A 13,697-nucleotide genomic window follows, 5' to 3' on the forward strand; every position below is an offset into this window, starting at 1 on the left:
CCAGACAATCCACCACAGCCTCAACAAAACCTTGCCAAATCCAATAAATTCCAGTGCAGTGCAACTCCAGCTCATTGTGTCACTCTGGCAGGGGAAACCATAGTTTTATGGTATGACAGTGGCATCAGATATCCTGAAAACACAACCAAAAGCAATTTGATAAAACAGCAAAACACCCAAGATAGATGTGAAGTGTGTACTGTTTTGTACTTGTCCTGAACTTAATCCAGTGTACTTAATTGTGTAATTTGCACTGATGCTGCAAGTGACGTGGTTGCCACACTGCGCTGTTACAATCTTGGGTGAATCGGTAACTTAAAAAAATCAAAATGCCAGTTACTAACTGAAAAGACAATGCAACACCAGTGTCTTAAAGGGGTAAAAACTTTTACTGAAGAGAGCAAGCAAGCATTTAACACTATCTTGTCAGCATATATATTTTAAACCACAATTCCAAACCGAACTCTATATTTAATTTGCACCAAGAGCTCCTTAAATGTTATAGTTTTGTGTGTCCATTCGGGTTTCCTGAAACCCAACCAACTTCCATGGATTTACTGCATTTTTTCCCCCATTATTCCAGTTAATTCCTGAGGTGAGAGGTTTCTTGGGATTCTCTCATGAACATCCGGTTAGGTGAATCCTCCAACCCTCGTTCAACACTTCATGATTTTGGATTTTACTCGCCTAAGAAAGCATGGGCCTCATTCGCATCCTTGCGAGTGACTCCAAATCAGAAGCATCCTTGATTCCTGATGGCCCTCGGCTCCTTGCTCTATCTGCTGGCAGATCCTCTTCTCCAAGCTGCTCCGGACACATACTGATTCACAGACTGCCAGATACAACAATACTCCACTCAAGCTATCTCCATGGCAACGTGACCCACCGCCTGTCATAGAATCCCAAAACCGCAGAAGGAGGCCATTCAGCCGACCATGTTTGCACCGACTCTCCAACAGAGCACCGTACCCAAGCCCTATCCTCGTAACTCCCATGTATTCACCCCTAACCTATACATCTTGGGATACTAAGGGTCAATTTAGCATGGCCAATCCACCTATCCTGCACATCTTTGGACTGTGGGAGGAAGCTGGAGCACCCGGAGGAAATGCAGGGAGAATGTGCAAACTCCACACAGTCGCCCAAGGCTGGAATTGAACCTGGGTATCCATATACTACTCGAAATGAGTATATGGATACTTTAAAACTTTCCTTTGATTTATTGTTGTCACATGTATTAGTATACAAGCAAAGCATACCGTATGTAGGGAAGGAAAGAAGAGAGTGCAGAATGTAGCGTTACAGTCATAGCTAAGGTGTCGAGAAAGATCAACTTAATGTGAGGTAGGTCCATTCAAAAGTCTTGACAGCAACAGGGAAGAAGTGGTTCTTGGTTGGTATGTGTCCTTAGACTTTTGTATCTTTTTTTTAATACTTTTCCAATTCAATCAAATCAAATCCAATTCAGAGTCTCAACAAGTTGAGACATTTCAGATCCAGGCTGACAAGACAGGGCGAGCGACCAAACCACCCTGTCCTGGGCCTGATCTACATGAGCCAAGCTGATTGGAGAAGGGGGAGGTTCCTCCTCCAAGACTTGAGCTCATTTGCATCTTAGCCAAAAGGCCGAGATGCCGCTTTAAAAAATTGCTTCATATGAAACATATGAAGCCTCAGCGTAACCTAATGACCTCGACCAAGTGCGGCCGACAATGGGGTGCCGACCATACACTTGATCTTAGCCAAAAGGCCGAGATCCCAACGGAAGAAAGTGGAGGAGAGTAACAGTGACCTTCAAGCTCACCGAAGGAAATTGCATGAATCTCATAAACCCTCACAGAAAGACAGTCTCCTCGAGAGATTGTTAACGAGACTTCCATTGTTTAATTTTAACACCTCACATTGTGACGTCACCCCTTTAATCAGTAATTACCCCATGCCTTTCTGTGATGCCCTCAGCCCAGGCATTCTTTAATTTATCTTGCATATAAAAAAAGTACAATTTCCAAACTAAAAATAATCTTAAAATGTATGCATTTGTAACAGCTGCTCCGAGAGTGGTGTCTTTGCCACTATTGGCACTGTGCATTGCGACCTGGAGTGATGTTGAATGAAGTGCTGTTTCTATCGCAATCTCCCCTGGCACTTCAGAGATTCCTGAGTTGAAATTTGGCCAAATATGATGCTTCTAAACATTTTTAGCTATTGTTTTTGTGGCCTGCTTTGTCTGAAACAAAACTGAATAAGCCCTAGCATGTACTTTGCTTACTTTCAGACCTCACTGCATGTTGCTGCTCCCTCCATTGCTGCCATAGGGTTAAAAAGGAAATGGCCCCTTCCATGATGACTGTGCTCCAGTAAGAGCTGTTACCTTTGGGAGAAAATGAAGCAATTTTATTAAAGTGATACTTCCTGGAAAATGAAGAGGAGAATTGCCCATCTTTGATGAGGATAGAAGGGAAAATTGAGCTACTTTTCTGTTTTAAACCACTCAGCCGAGAGAGAGAGAGAGCCTGGTGTTGCTATGTGATGATGACTAATAGAGATTTTCAAACTGCATTGTCCCCATCAATCATGATAAAATCCTTTTTGTTGCAAGTAGCAAATGACACAGCTGGTAATGATTCATTTGTGAAACCCTTTGCCTCAGGTGAAATGCGGTGCACTGGAGGCTCATCCCTATCTGCTAACAAGACTTGTGTTAGCACCACACTGCGTAGTTGAGAGAAAGAGTCTCCATTCGGTCCAGCTCTACTGATGGTCTCAAGTGAGACGCTTTTGCTTTTCTTCTCCTGCTCCGTTCGAAGGCAAATACATTTGATAGCAGCTGGAGGAAAAGGCTGTATTTCATCTAGTAATCTGCACACCCTTTTTATTTAACTAAATATTGCTGAACAGAATGATGAATTTAATATCATTTTGCCTTTTATCAGTTTTCTTTTTTAAATTTTATTTACACAACAATACTAGTATGTAACATGGGAGCCCTGATTTGAATGATATATGAATCCATAATTAATGAACATGTAGGTAGTATCTGTATATTTGTAGTGCATGCCAGCTCTCTGTAGAGCATTCCAGTCAGTCCTATTCCCCTACTCTATCCCTGTAAACCTGCAGGTTTATTTCCCTCAAGTGCCCATCTAATTTCCTTTTGAACTCATTGAGCATCTCTGCTTTCACCACCCTCTGAGGCAGAGTGTTCCAGGTCATTGCTACTCGCTGCATCTTCACATCCCCCTCTCCATCTCTTGCCCTAAGCCTTAAATCAGTGTCCCCCCAATTCTTGTCCTTTCAGCTAAGGTGAACAGTTTTTCTTTGTCTCCCTTATCTAAACCTGTCATATTCTTGCACAACTGTATCAAATTTCCCTCTATTGCTCCAAAGGGAGCAGTGCTTCAGTCTGACACTTGCATTCCTCACTTTCTGTCATCTCCATCAGACCGCAGCTGTTGCAACATGATGGGAACTGTTGGTAGAAAACTTGGCAGTAGCTGTAACCTGTGTACGCTGTGGGGGCACAGGTGTGCAGGCAGTGCCGTGAGAAAACACTTTGCTATTGCAGTGGACCCTCGCCACTGCTTACCCAACAGCAAGCAGCTGAGCTGTAGGGGTGGAGTCTTCTGCAGAAGCCAATCATCCAACTCCTTGTGTCTACAAAATATACTTGTGTTTGCTTGCTTGCAGTTTCTTGCCGAGTCTTTTTCATGTACCTCAGTGGCATGCTCTCTGTGCTCTCCTGTCACCAATCATTCCCCCAAAGCTAGTTTTCCCTTCTAGCCCTTTGATTTCACTCTTCCTTTCCTCCTCCTGTTTCAACCATCTGCTCCAACCATCGCTTTTTTCCCTTTAGCCCGGAGCCCTGTATGTTCGAAGATGATAGCATTGATGTACAAGTTTCGGCATGGTTCCAAAGTAGAGCTTGGATTAGCTTCACATCTTTGAAGAGGAGAGAAGAAATTGAAATGATGGTTTTAAGAGCATACTAGATCCTGGTTTTATAAGAAGCAACAGAGAGTACAGCAGCAAAGTTGTGCTAAACTTTCATAAATTACTGGTTAGGATTCCCATTATTGCCTAGTTCTGGAACCACTCTTTTATTTTCAAGAAGGATGGCAATACTTTGGAAAGATTGCAGAAGAGATTTCCCAGAATCATACCAGGGACAACAGACTTCAGGTGTGTGGAGGGACAAGAGAAACCGGGTGGTTCTTTTCAGAGCTTTCCAGTTAGTGTCCTCCGTTGCTAAGGCTAAGCCTGAATTCTATCCACCACACTTCTCCCCCAACAAACACCTCCACCTCTTTAAGAGCTCCTTAAACCCTACTTCCATTTGCTGTAATCTCTCCTTTTAAGGTTCAGTGTCAAATTCTGTTTAAAGCTTCTGTGAAGTGCCTTGGGTCGTTTAACTAAAGTGAAGTTGCTCATTCTTCTTGTTTTCAAGATGTCATATTTTCATTGCGTATTTTGGAAAACTTCTGTTTTAACTCTTCATGGCATGTGAAACTTTTGAGTCGGGTGATGATATTTAATTTTGACCTCTTAATGGGTTAACCATCCAACGTTACAGTCCCTGTGCTTCTTTTCCTGTATGGTCTGCCTTGTTGCCATGGGCATTGCATTGAATCTGATTGTCTACTGTTGGAATGATAAGCACCTATTTTTAGACTGCAGGAACTGTCAGGGCTGTGCTGCAGCTAAATTCCTATCAGCCTTGACATTTGTTCATGATTCGCAATGACCTAGACCATACATATTCAAAACTGTTGAGTCCCCACCCACTTAAAGGAACAAAGTCGTTCGGCTTTCTTTATTTTTTGACGTGCTGTGATTGTCTTTTTGTGCACAAAGATGATTTTTAAGAAAAAAACCACTGCATTGGTAAAGTTGTTTAACTTTAGGCGCTAGCACCGTCTTTGAAGTCAGAATGTGGTGCCCTGGTGACCTATATGGGACACCCAGGCCGAATCCATGATTGTAGTGATGCTCAATATGCAGGCAGCTAACTTTGTCACTTGTCAGAATAAATATTACATACATGGAAAAACTCCCAGGATTAAGTCAGAATAGCCTATGTCAGGAGTGCGTTTTGTATAGAGTGCCCCACTGATTAACACTATTTTCAAATGTGAAATAAATGTGCCTGGCCGCCTTTGTAATAGTACATTACTCGTTTCATAGAAACCCTACAGTGCAGAAAGAGGCCATTTGGCCCATCGAGTCTGCACCGACCACAATCCCACCCCGGCCCTACCCCCATATCCCTATACATTTACCCACTAATCCCTCTAACCTACACATCTCGGGACACTAAGGGGCAATTTTAGCATGGCCAATCAACCTAACCCGCACATCTTTGGACTGTGGGAGGAAACCGGAGCACCCGGAGGAAACCCACGCAGACACGAGGAGAATGTGCAAACTCCACACAGACAGTGACCCAAGCCGGGAATCGAACTCGGGTCCCTGGAGCTGTGAAGCAGCAGTGCTAACCACTGTGCTACTTGTTTCACTTGACTTTTGTGGAACTGTGCTGATTTTAGGTGCCCTGTTCGCCAGATTGATTTGAGATTACAACTGACTCATAAGTAACCTTGGCTATTTGAATCTGAGTTTGCTCATCTGTGGTGAAACATAATTTGAAATTTTACATCCCAACTAGTTATTGAGGGTGATGGGATGTCCCCAGAGCCTTCCCAGAATTCACAGTATTGATGATCTTGACTACTGCTGCAAGAAAATATTACAATTCTGGGCAGATGGCAAGTTGCAAAGGAAGAGAGCATGGGTGGTCTGAGGCAGTAGTTGTTGGTCGAAGGCTCATCATACCCGCTTCACTTCCAGGCAGGTAAATGGCAGATTAAATTGACCTAGAATCATTTTGGGCACCCAGTTGGATCTCCAGCGGCGTTCCTCTGTCTTTTTGTTTTTTATATTATTACTGTAATTGCTGGTGCAATTAGACGGGATTTGGGTGGGGTGGGTGCCGGGGGTACCAGGGGCTTGTCCCCTGGCCACGGTGAGCCCTGTGCCCAGTCGGGTTGGAATGTACACGCGAGCACTGTGTGGATCTGTATCTGTGTTTGTTTGCTCTGTAAAATATAAGAAAATTTTCAGTAAACATGTCAAAAACAAATTGATCTAGAATCATATATCCAGCTCTGGGCACGGAATGACAGGAAGGACGTATCAATGCTTATGTTGAGATTTTTATTGAGGTGTTATATGGGGTGACTGAAGTTGTTGAAGTCTGCGTTTAAGTTGAAAATGCCAAGTTCTATTTCCTTTCAAACTTGGGTTGTGTCTGAGAAGAACATGTTGAGCTATACAAAACTAGGACAGAGTTCTGGTGGTTATTTGGCTTTAACTAACTGGTGGTGTTAATGGTGGGAATAATTTGAGGAAATAGTTTAGTGTCACACCTGAACATATTATATAACATTAAAATATATATAAATGAAAAGTTGCATTTTTTTGAATAATGCGTTTCATTTCTTCAGTCAGTCTCAAAGCTCTTAGCAACCTGTTAACTACCTTGAAATTATAGTCAGAGAATGACAGTGAGTCTCACCTGTTTTGCTAAGGTTGGTTGAGGGATGTGTATTGCCCAGAACGTACAGGAGAACTGCCCTCTCTTGGAATTGTATCTTGGGAATTTTTATGTACACCCAAGAGGGAAGGCAGGGCTGCACGGTAGCACAGTGGTTAGCACTGCTGCTTGACAGCTCCAGGGACCTGGGTTCGATTTCTGGCTTGGGTCACTGTCTGTGTGGAGTTTGCACATTCTCCTCGTATCTGCATAGGTTTCCTCCGGGTGCTCCAGTTTCCTCCCACAGTCCAAAGATGTGCGGGTTAGGTCGATTGGCCATGCTAAAATTGCCCCTTAGTGTCCTGAGATGTGTAGGTTAGAGAGGTTAGCGGGTAAATGTGCAGGGATATGGGGGTAGGGCCTGGGTGGGATTGTGGTCGGTGCAGACTCGATGGGCCAGATGGCCACTTTCTGCACTGTAGGGTTTCTATGATCTTCTATGATCTTTTATTTAATGTCCCATTCAACAATGACACCTCTGATAGTGCAACGCTCCTTTGGTACTGCACTGGTATTCTCAGCCTAGATTGTGTGCCAAGGTTCTTACTATGGGGTTTGAACCCCATTTCGCTCAGAGGCATGATTGCTAAAACTGAGTCAAGCACGGGAAAGCCAGTGTTGAAAGTGACAGAAACATTGAGGGTGATTCAGTCAAATGCTGATGGATTCATAGAAAATCAACTTACAAAGGAGCTGACAGTCAGTTCTTGCGACTTGGTGGAATCATTGATTCATGCTCCATTTGTTTCCAGGCATTCGTCCTCCCATTTTAAATGGCCCGATGCACCCGCGGCCCTTAGTGGCGCTGTTGGATGGCCGGGATTGCACTGTCGAGATGCCAGTCCTGAAAGATGTCGCAACAGTGGCATTCTGTGATGCGCAGTCTACTCAGGAGATACACGAAAAGGTAAGAACAAGCTGATTTGTTGGTGCTGTTGAGAAGGGTTTAAACTCATGGCAATGGTGTGGGAATTGAGGTAATACTAGAGACTAATACCAAGGTGCAAAGAAACAGATAAAACGAAGGTAGAAAATAGTAATGGTATTGAGTATTCAACACAAGAAGGAAGGTATCAAGGTCAAGGGTGGGTACTGGTAGACAGGAAGGTGGGTTGAAGTGTGTCTACTTCAATGCAAGGAGCATCCGGAACAAAGTAGATGAACTTGGGGCGTGGATTGGTACTTGGGGCTACGATGTTGTGGCCATTACGGAGACGTGGGTAGACCAAGGACAGGAATGGTTGTTGGACGTTCCGGGGTATAGATGTTTCAGTAAGTGTAGGGAAGCTGGTAAAAGAGGTGGAGGAGTGGCATTGTTAATCAAGGATAGTCTAACGGCTGCGGAAAGGCACTTCGAGGGGATCTGCACACTGAGGTAATATGGGCTGAAGTTAGAAATAGGAAAGAGGCGGTCACGTTGTTAGGAGTTTACTATAGGCCCCCAAATAGTAATAGAGATGTGGAGGAAGAAATTGCTAAGCAGGTTATGGATATGTGTGGGGGTCACAGGGTAGTTGTCATGGGGGACTTTAACTTTCCAAATGTTGATTGGAACCTTTGTAGGTCAAATAGTTCGGATGGGGCAGTTTTTGTGCAGTGTGTGCAGGAGGGTTTCCTGACACAATATGTGGATAGGCCGACAAGAGGTGAGGCCACATTGGATTTGGTACTGGGAAATGAACCGGGCCAAGTGTTAGATTTGGTTGTGGGAGAGCACTTTGGAGATAGTGACCCCAATTCGGTGTCTTTTGTTATTGCAATGGAGAGGGATAGGGCCGTACGGCAGGGTAAGGTTTGCAATTGGGGGAGAGGTAATTATGATGCGATTAGGCAAGAATTAGGGGGCATAAGATGGGAACAGAAACTGTCAGGGAAAGGCACTAATGAAAAGTGGAACGTTTTCAAGGAACAAATACTGGGTGTCCTTGATAGGTATGTCCCTGTCAGGCAGGGAGGAAATGGTCGAGTGAGGGAACCATGGTTCACGAAAGAGGTGGAATGTCTTGTGAAAAGGAAGAGGGAAGCTTATGTAGGGATGAGGAAATAAGGTTCAGATGGCTTGATTGAGGGTTACAAGTTGGCAAGGAATGAGCTGAAAAAGGGGCTTAGGAGAACTAGGAGGGGACATGAGAAGTCCTTGGCTGGTCGGATGAAGGAAAACCCCAAGGCTTTTTACTCTTATGTGAGGAATAAAAGAATGACCAGGGTGAGGTTAGGGCCGGTCAAGGACAGTAGTGGGAACTTGTGTATGGCGTCAGTAGAGATAGGCGAGGTGATGAATGAATACTTTTCTTCAGTGTTCACCAAGGAGAGGGGCCATGTTTTTGAGGAAGAGAAGGTGTTACAGGCTAATAGGCTGGAGGAAATAGTTGTTCGGGGGGAGGATGTACTGGCAGTTTTGAATAAACTGAAGGTCGATAAGTCCCCTGGGCCTGATGAAATATATCCTAGGATTCTTTGGGAGGCAAGGGATGAGATTGCAGAGCCTTTGGCTTTGATCTTTGGGTCCTCACTGTCCACGGGGATGGTGCCAGAGGACTGGAGAGTGGCGAATGTTGTTCCTCTGTTTAAGAAAGGGAATAGAAATGACCCTGGTAATTATAGACCGGTTAGTCTTACTTCGGTGGTTGGTAAATTGATGGAAAAGGTCCTTAGGGATGGGATTTACGACCATTTAGAAAGATGCGGATTAATCTGGGATAGTCAGCACGGATTCGTGAAGGGCAAGTCGTGCCTCACAAATTTGATTGCATTTTTTGAGGAGGTAACTAAGTGTGTTGATGAAGGTAGGGCAGTTGATGTCCTATACATGGATTTTAGTAAGGCGTTTGATAAGGTCCCCCATGGTCGGCTTATGAAAGTAAGGAGGTGTGGGATAGAGGGAAAGTTGGCCGATTGGATAGGTAACTGGCTATCTGATCGAAGACAGAGGGTGGTGGTGGTGGTGGATGGAAAATTTTCGGACTGGAGGCAGGTTGCTAGCGGAGTGCCACAGGGATCAGTGCTTGGTCCTCTGCTCTTTGTGATTTTTATTAATGACTTAGAGGAGGGGGCTTAAGGGTGGATCAGTAAATTTGCTGATGACACCAAGATTGGTGGAGTAGTGGATGAGGTGGAGGGCTGTTGTAGGCTGCAAAGAGACATAGATAGGATGCAAAGCTGGGCTGAAAAATGGCAAATGGAGTTTAACCCTGATAAATGTGAGGTGATTCATTTTGGTAGGACTAATTTAAATGTGGATTACAGGGTCAAAGGTAGGGTTCTGAAGACTGTGGAGGAACAGAGAGATCTTGGGGTCCATATCCACAGATCTCTAAAGGTTGCCACTCAAGTGGATAGAGCTGCGAAGAAGGCCTATAGTGTGTTAGCTTTTATTAACAGGGGGTTGGAGTTTAAGAGCTGTGGGGTTATGCTGCAACTGTACAGGACCTTGGTGAGACCACATTTGGAATATTGTGTGCAGTTCTGGTCACCTCACTATAAGAAGGATGTGGAAGTGCTGGAAAGAGTGCAGAGGAGATTTACCAGGATGCTGCCTGGTTTGGAGGGTAGGTCTTATGAGGAAAGGTTGAGGGAGCTAGGGCTGTTCTCTCTGGAGCGGAGGAGGCTGAGGGGAGACTTAATAGAGGTTTATAAAATGATGAAGGGGATAGATAGAGTGAACGTTCAAAGTCTATTTCCTCGGGTGGATGGAGCTATTACAAGGGGGCATAACTCTAGGGTTCATGGTGGGAGATATAGGAAGGATATCAGAGGTAGGTTCTTTACGCAGAGAGTGGTTGGGGTGTGGAATGGACTGCCTGCAGTGATAGTGGAGTCAGACACTTTAGGAACATTTAAGCGGTTATTGGATAGGCACATGGAGCACACCAGGATGATAGGGAGTGGGATAGCTTGATCTTGGTTTCAGATAAAGCTCGGCACAACATCGTGGGCCGAAGGGCCTGTTCTGTGCTGTACTGTTCTATGTTCTATAATAACGTCGAGTTTAGGGCTGCAGTGCGCATATGTGAATGGTAAATAAGATTGAGTTGCAGCGCTAGATAGTCACATTGAAGTATGATAGTTGTTTAGTAGTATAGAACTTGAAGATTGTTGAAAATAGACATAGCGTCGAAGCTTTTTGTCGTACACTCATTAGGACAATCACGGTAGCACAGTGGTTAGCACTGCTGCTTCACAGCTCTAGGGACCTGGGTTCGATTCCCAGCTCAGGTCACTGTCTGTGTGGAGTTTGCACATTCTCCTCGTGTCTGCGTGGGTTTCCTCCGGGTGCTCTGGTTTCCTCCCACAGTCCAAAGATGTGCGGGTTAGGTTGATTGGCCATGATAAAATTGCCCCTTAGTTTCCTGAGATGCGTCGGTTAGAGGGATTAGTGGATAAAATATGTAGGGATATGGGGGTAGGGCCGGGGTGGGATTGTGGTCGGTGCAGACTCGATGGGCCAAATGGCCTCTTTCTGCACTGTCGGGTTCTATGATCTATAATACCAACATCAGGAGAAACGGCAACTTTATACTGTATGAGAAGAGAGTGTTGATTGGTTGGCAGGTGGACTCTGGTAGAGGCGTTGCCATGGGGAATGCATCAGTTAAAGGTGACAGATAATTAACTGCCAAGCATTGTTTGAAAATTTAAACCAGTCAACTTGACTGTGATTGATCAAGGCGTTGGCCTGAGGAATGAACCAGCGAATGGTTATCGCTTATTTTGCTGAAACAAAATAGTTTAGCTGAAGCAGGTATAATGTGTGTATATGTTCTTTCATTAACTGATGCAGTCTCCATGGTGATGCCTCTGCCAATCAGAATCCACCTGCCAACCAATCAGCATTCTCTTCTCATACAGTATAAAGTTGCTCTTTTCCGCTGACATCGTTATTGTTGCAATTGTCCTGATGAGCGCAAGACAAAAAGCTTTGTCACAGTGTCTATTTTCAGCAATCAAGTTTGTGATACCAAACAACCATTATATATTTCAATGTGGTTACTTAGCCCTGTAACTCAATCTTATTTACCATTCACATCTGTGCAAAGAACAGGGCCTTATGTATTAATACTTATAGCTTCCAGTATGTGTAATTGCTGCATACCGAGCCTGATTGTCAGTGTAATCTTTAGCATACTGAGGATTATTTAGCAAATGTTGTCCACTTGCAAAATGACATCTGACGTTGGACATTTTTGAGTTTTGCAAGCATGGGCTTGTTGGGTATGATCTGTACCTTGCCAGTTGCAAACAGCAGAAGGGGCATGTTGTTTGCTATGATTTGCCAGGCTTTGGGATGTGCAGCCTGCATACCTAACATTGCACTGGCACTGAAATGGTTAAGTGATAACTATTTGGTTCATTACTCAGGATAATGCCTTGACCAATCAGCGTCACACTGCCTGGTTTAAATTTTCAGATGATGCTTGGCAGTCAACTGTCAGTCACCATTAACTGGTGCATTCTTCATGGCAATATCTCTACCAATCGGCGTCCACTTGCCAATCAAGCAGCACTCCCGTTACATTTTGTAGTCTTATAATTGACCTGATGAGTACAAGACAAAAAGCTTCAACAAAATGTATTTTTCGGCAATGCTCAAAAATGACCGTGACAATTAGAGACCTGGCTCAAAGAAGGTCAGGACTGGGTATTAAATATTTCTGGATACGAGGTGTTCTGGAAAGATAGGAAAGGAGTAGGCAGAGTAGTATTGGTCAAGGAGAATATCTCTAATGCTGAAGAAAGAGAAAAGATGTCCCAAAGGGGTCAAGGGCAGTATCTATTTGGCTAGAGCAAAGGAACAATAAAGGTGTAATTACATTGCTCGGTGTAGTCTTGTCTGCCAACTAGTGGGAAAGATATACGGGTAAAACTTTGCAAGGAAATTACAGAGAAGTGCAAAGATTTTGAAATAGTTATAATGGAGAACTTCAATTATCCGAACATGGACTGGGATAGTAGTATTGTAAAGGGCAGTGAAGCACAAGAATTGATAGTGTGTTCGGGAGAATATTTTTTTAAAGTATCATGTTTTCAGTCCAATGAGAAAGGAGACATTGTTAGACCTGGTTCTTGAGAATGAGGTGAGCTGAGTAGATCAAGTGTTTAGAGGGGGAGCATTTAAAGAAAAGTGATCATTGTATCATAAGATTTAAATTGACGATAGAAAAGTACAAGGAATGAACCAGAGTAAAAATAATTAACCCAGGGAAAGCCAACTTCCATGGGGTAAGAATGGGCCTGACCCGAGCCAATTGGAATCAAAGATTAGCACAAAAACTGTAGCTTAACAAAGGGCTGCCTTTAAAGATGGGTTCAGTAAAATACAGTCAAGGTATATTCCCACAAAAGAGAATGCTGGGCAAATACATTCAAAGTTCTCTGGATGACAAAAAAGATGGGGATTAAGATGAAGCAAAAAAAAAATGTGCTTTTGACAAATCGGGTAGAAAATACAGTTGAGAACCAGGCCAAATGTAGAAGGGGAATTGATAAAGGAAATAAGAGCAGAGAGAGAGCATGAGAAAAGACTGGCGGCTAAAATAAAAGGGAATCCAATAGTTTTCTTTAGGCATATAAATAATAAAGGGTGACAAGAGAAAGAATGGGGCTGATTAAGGATCAAAAAGGAGAATTATGCATGCAGACGGGGCATGACTGGGGTACTAAATGAGTACTTTGCACCTATCTTTATCAAGGAAGAAGATGCTCCCCAGATCATGGTGAAAGAGGAGCGGGTTCAGACACTTGAGCAGTTTAAAACTAATGAGGAGGTATTGAGTAGGCTGGCTGTACTTCAAATTGTTAAGGCACAAGGACCATATGATATGCACCCCAGTGCACTGAAGGAAGAGAAAGTTGAAATTGTGGAGGCATTGGCCATATTTTTCCAATCTTCCTCAGACTCTGGGTGGTGATAGAGGACCTGAGAATTGCAAATGTTACACTCTTGTTCAGAAACGGGTCACTTGGGCAAATGCAGGTTAACGAGCGAAACTCAGCATGGAGTTGTTAAGGGCGAATCATGTTTAACTAACTTGCTTGAGCTTTTTGATGAAGTAACAGAGGGTTGAAGAGGGTAATGCAGTTGCTGTGGTGAACTTCCAGAATTAGATCA

The 13,697-nt window shown here is 43.8% G+C and overlaps 1 protein-coding gene across 5 annotated transcripts in view; it reads left to right on the top strand.

The window, feature by feature from the left end:
• LOC144505226 (C-terminal-binding protein 1-like) overlaps positions 1-13,697 on the top strand; it is a 98,525-nt gene that overhangs the window by 58,369 nt on the left and 26,459 nt on the right. For all 5 annotated transcript variants that reach the window (XM_078231233.1, XM_078231237.1, XM_078231234.1 and 2 more), the window contains one exon: positions 7,342-7,496. In XM_078231233.1, coding sequence (XP_078087359.1) covers positions 7,342-7,496 — 155 coding nt within the window. The remainder of the gene's footprint in view (positions 1-7,341; positions 7,497-13,697) is intronic.

This window comes from Mustelus asterias, chromosome 16 (assembly GCF_964213995.1).
Source record: "Mustelus asterias chromosome 16, sMusAst1.hap1.1, whole genome shotgun sequence".
Taxonomy (NCBI): Eukaryota; Metazoa; Chordata; class Chondrichthyes; order Carcharhiniformes; family Triakidae; genus Mustelus; species Mustelus asterias.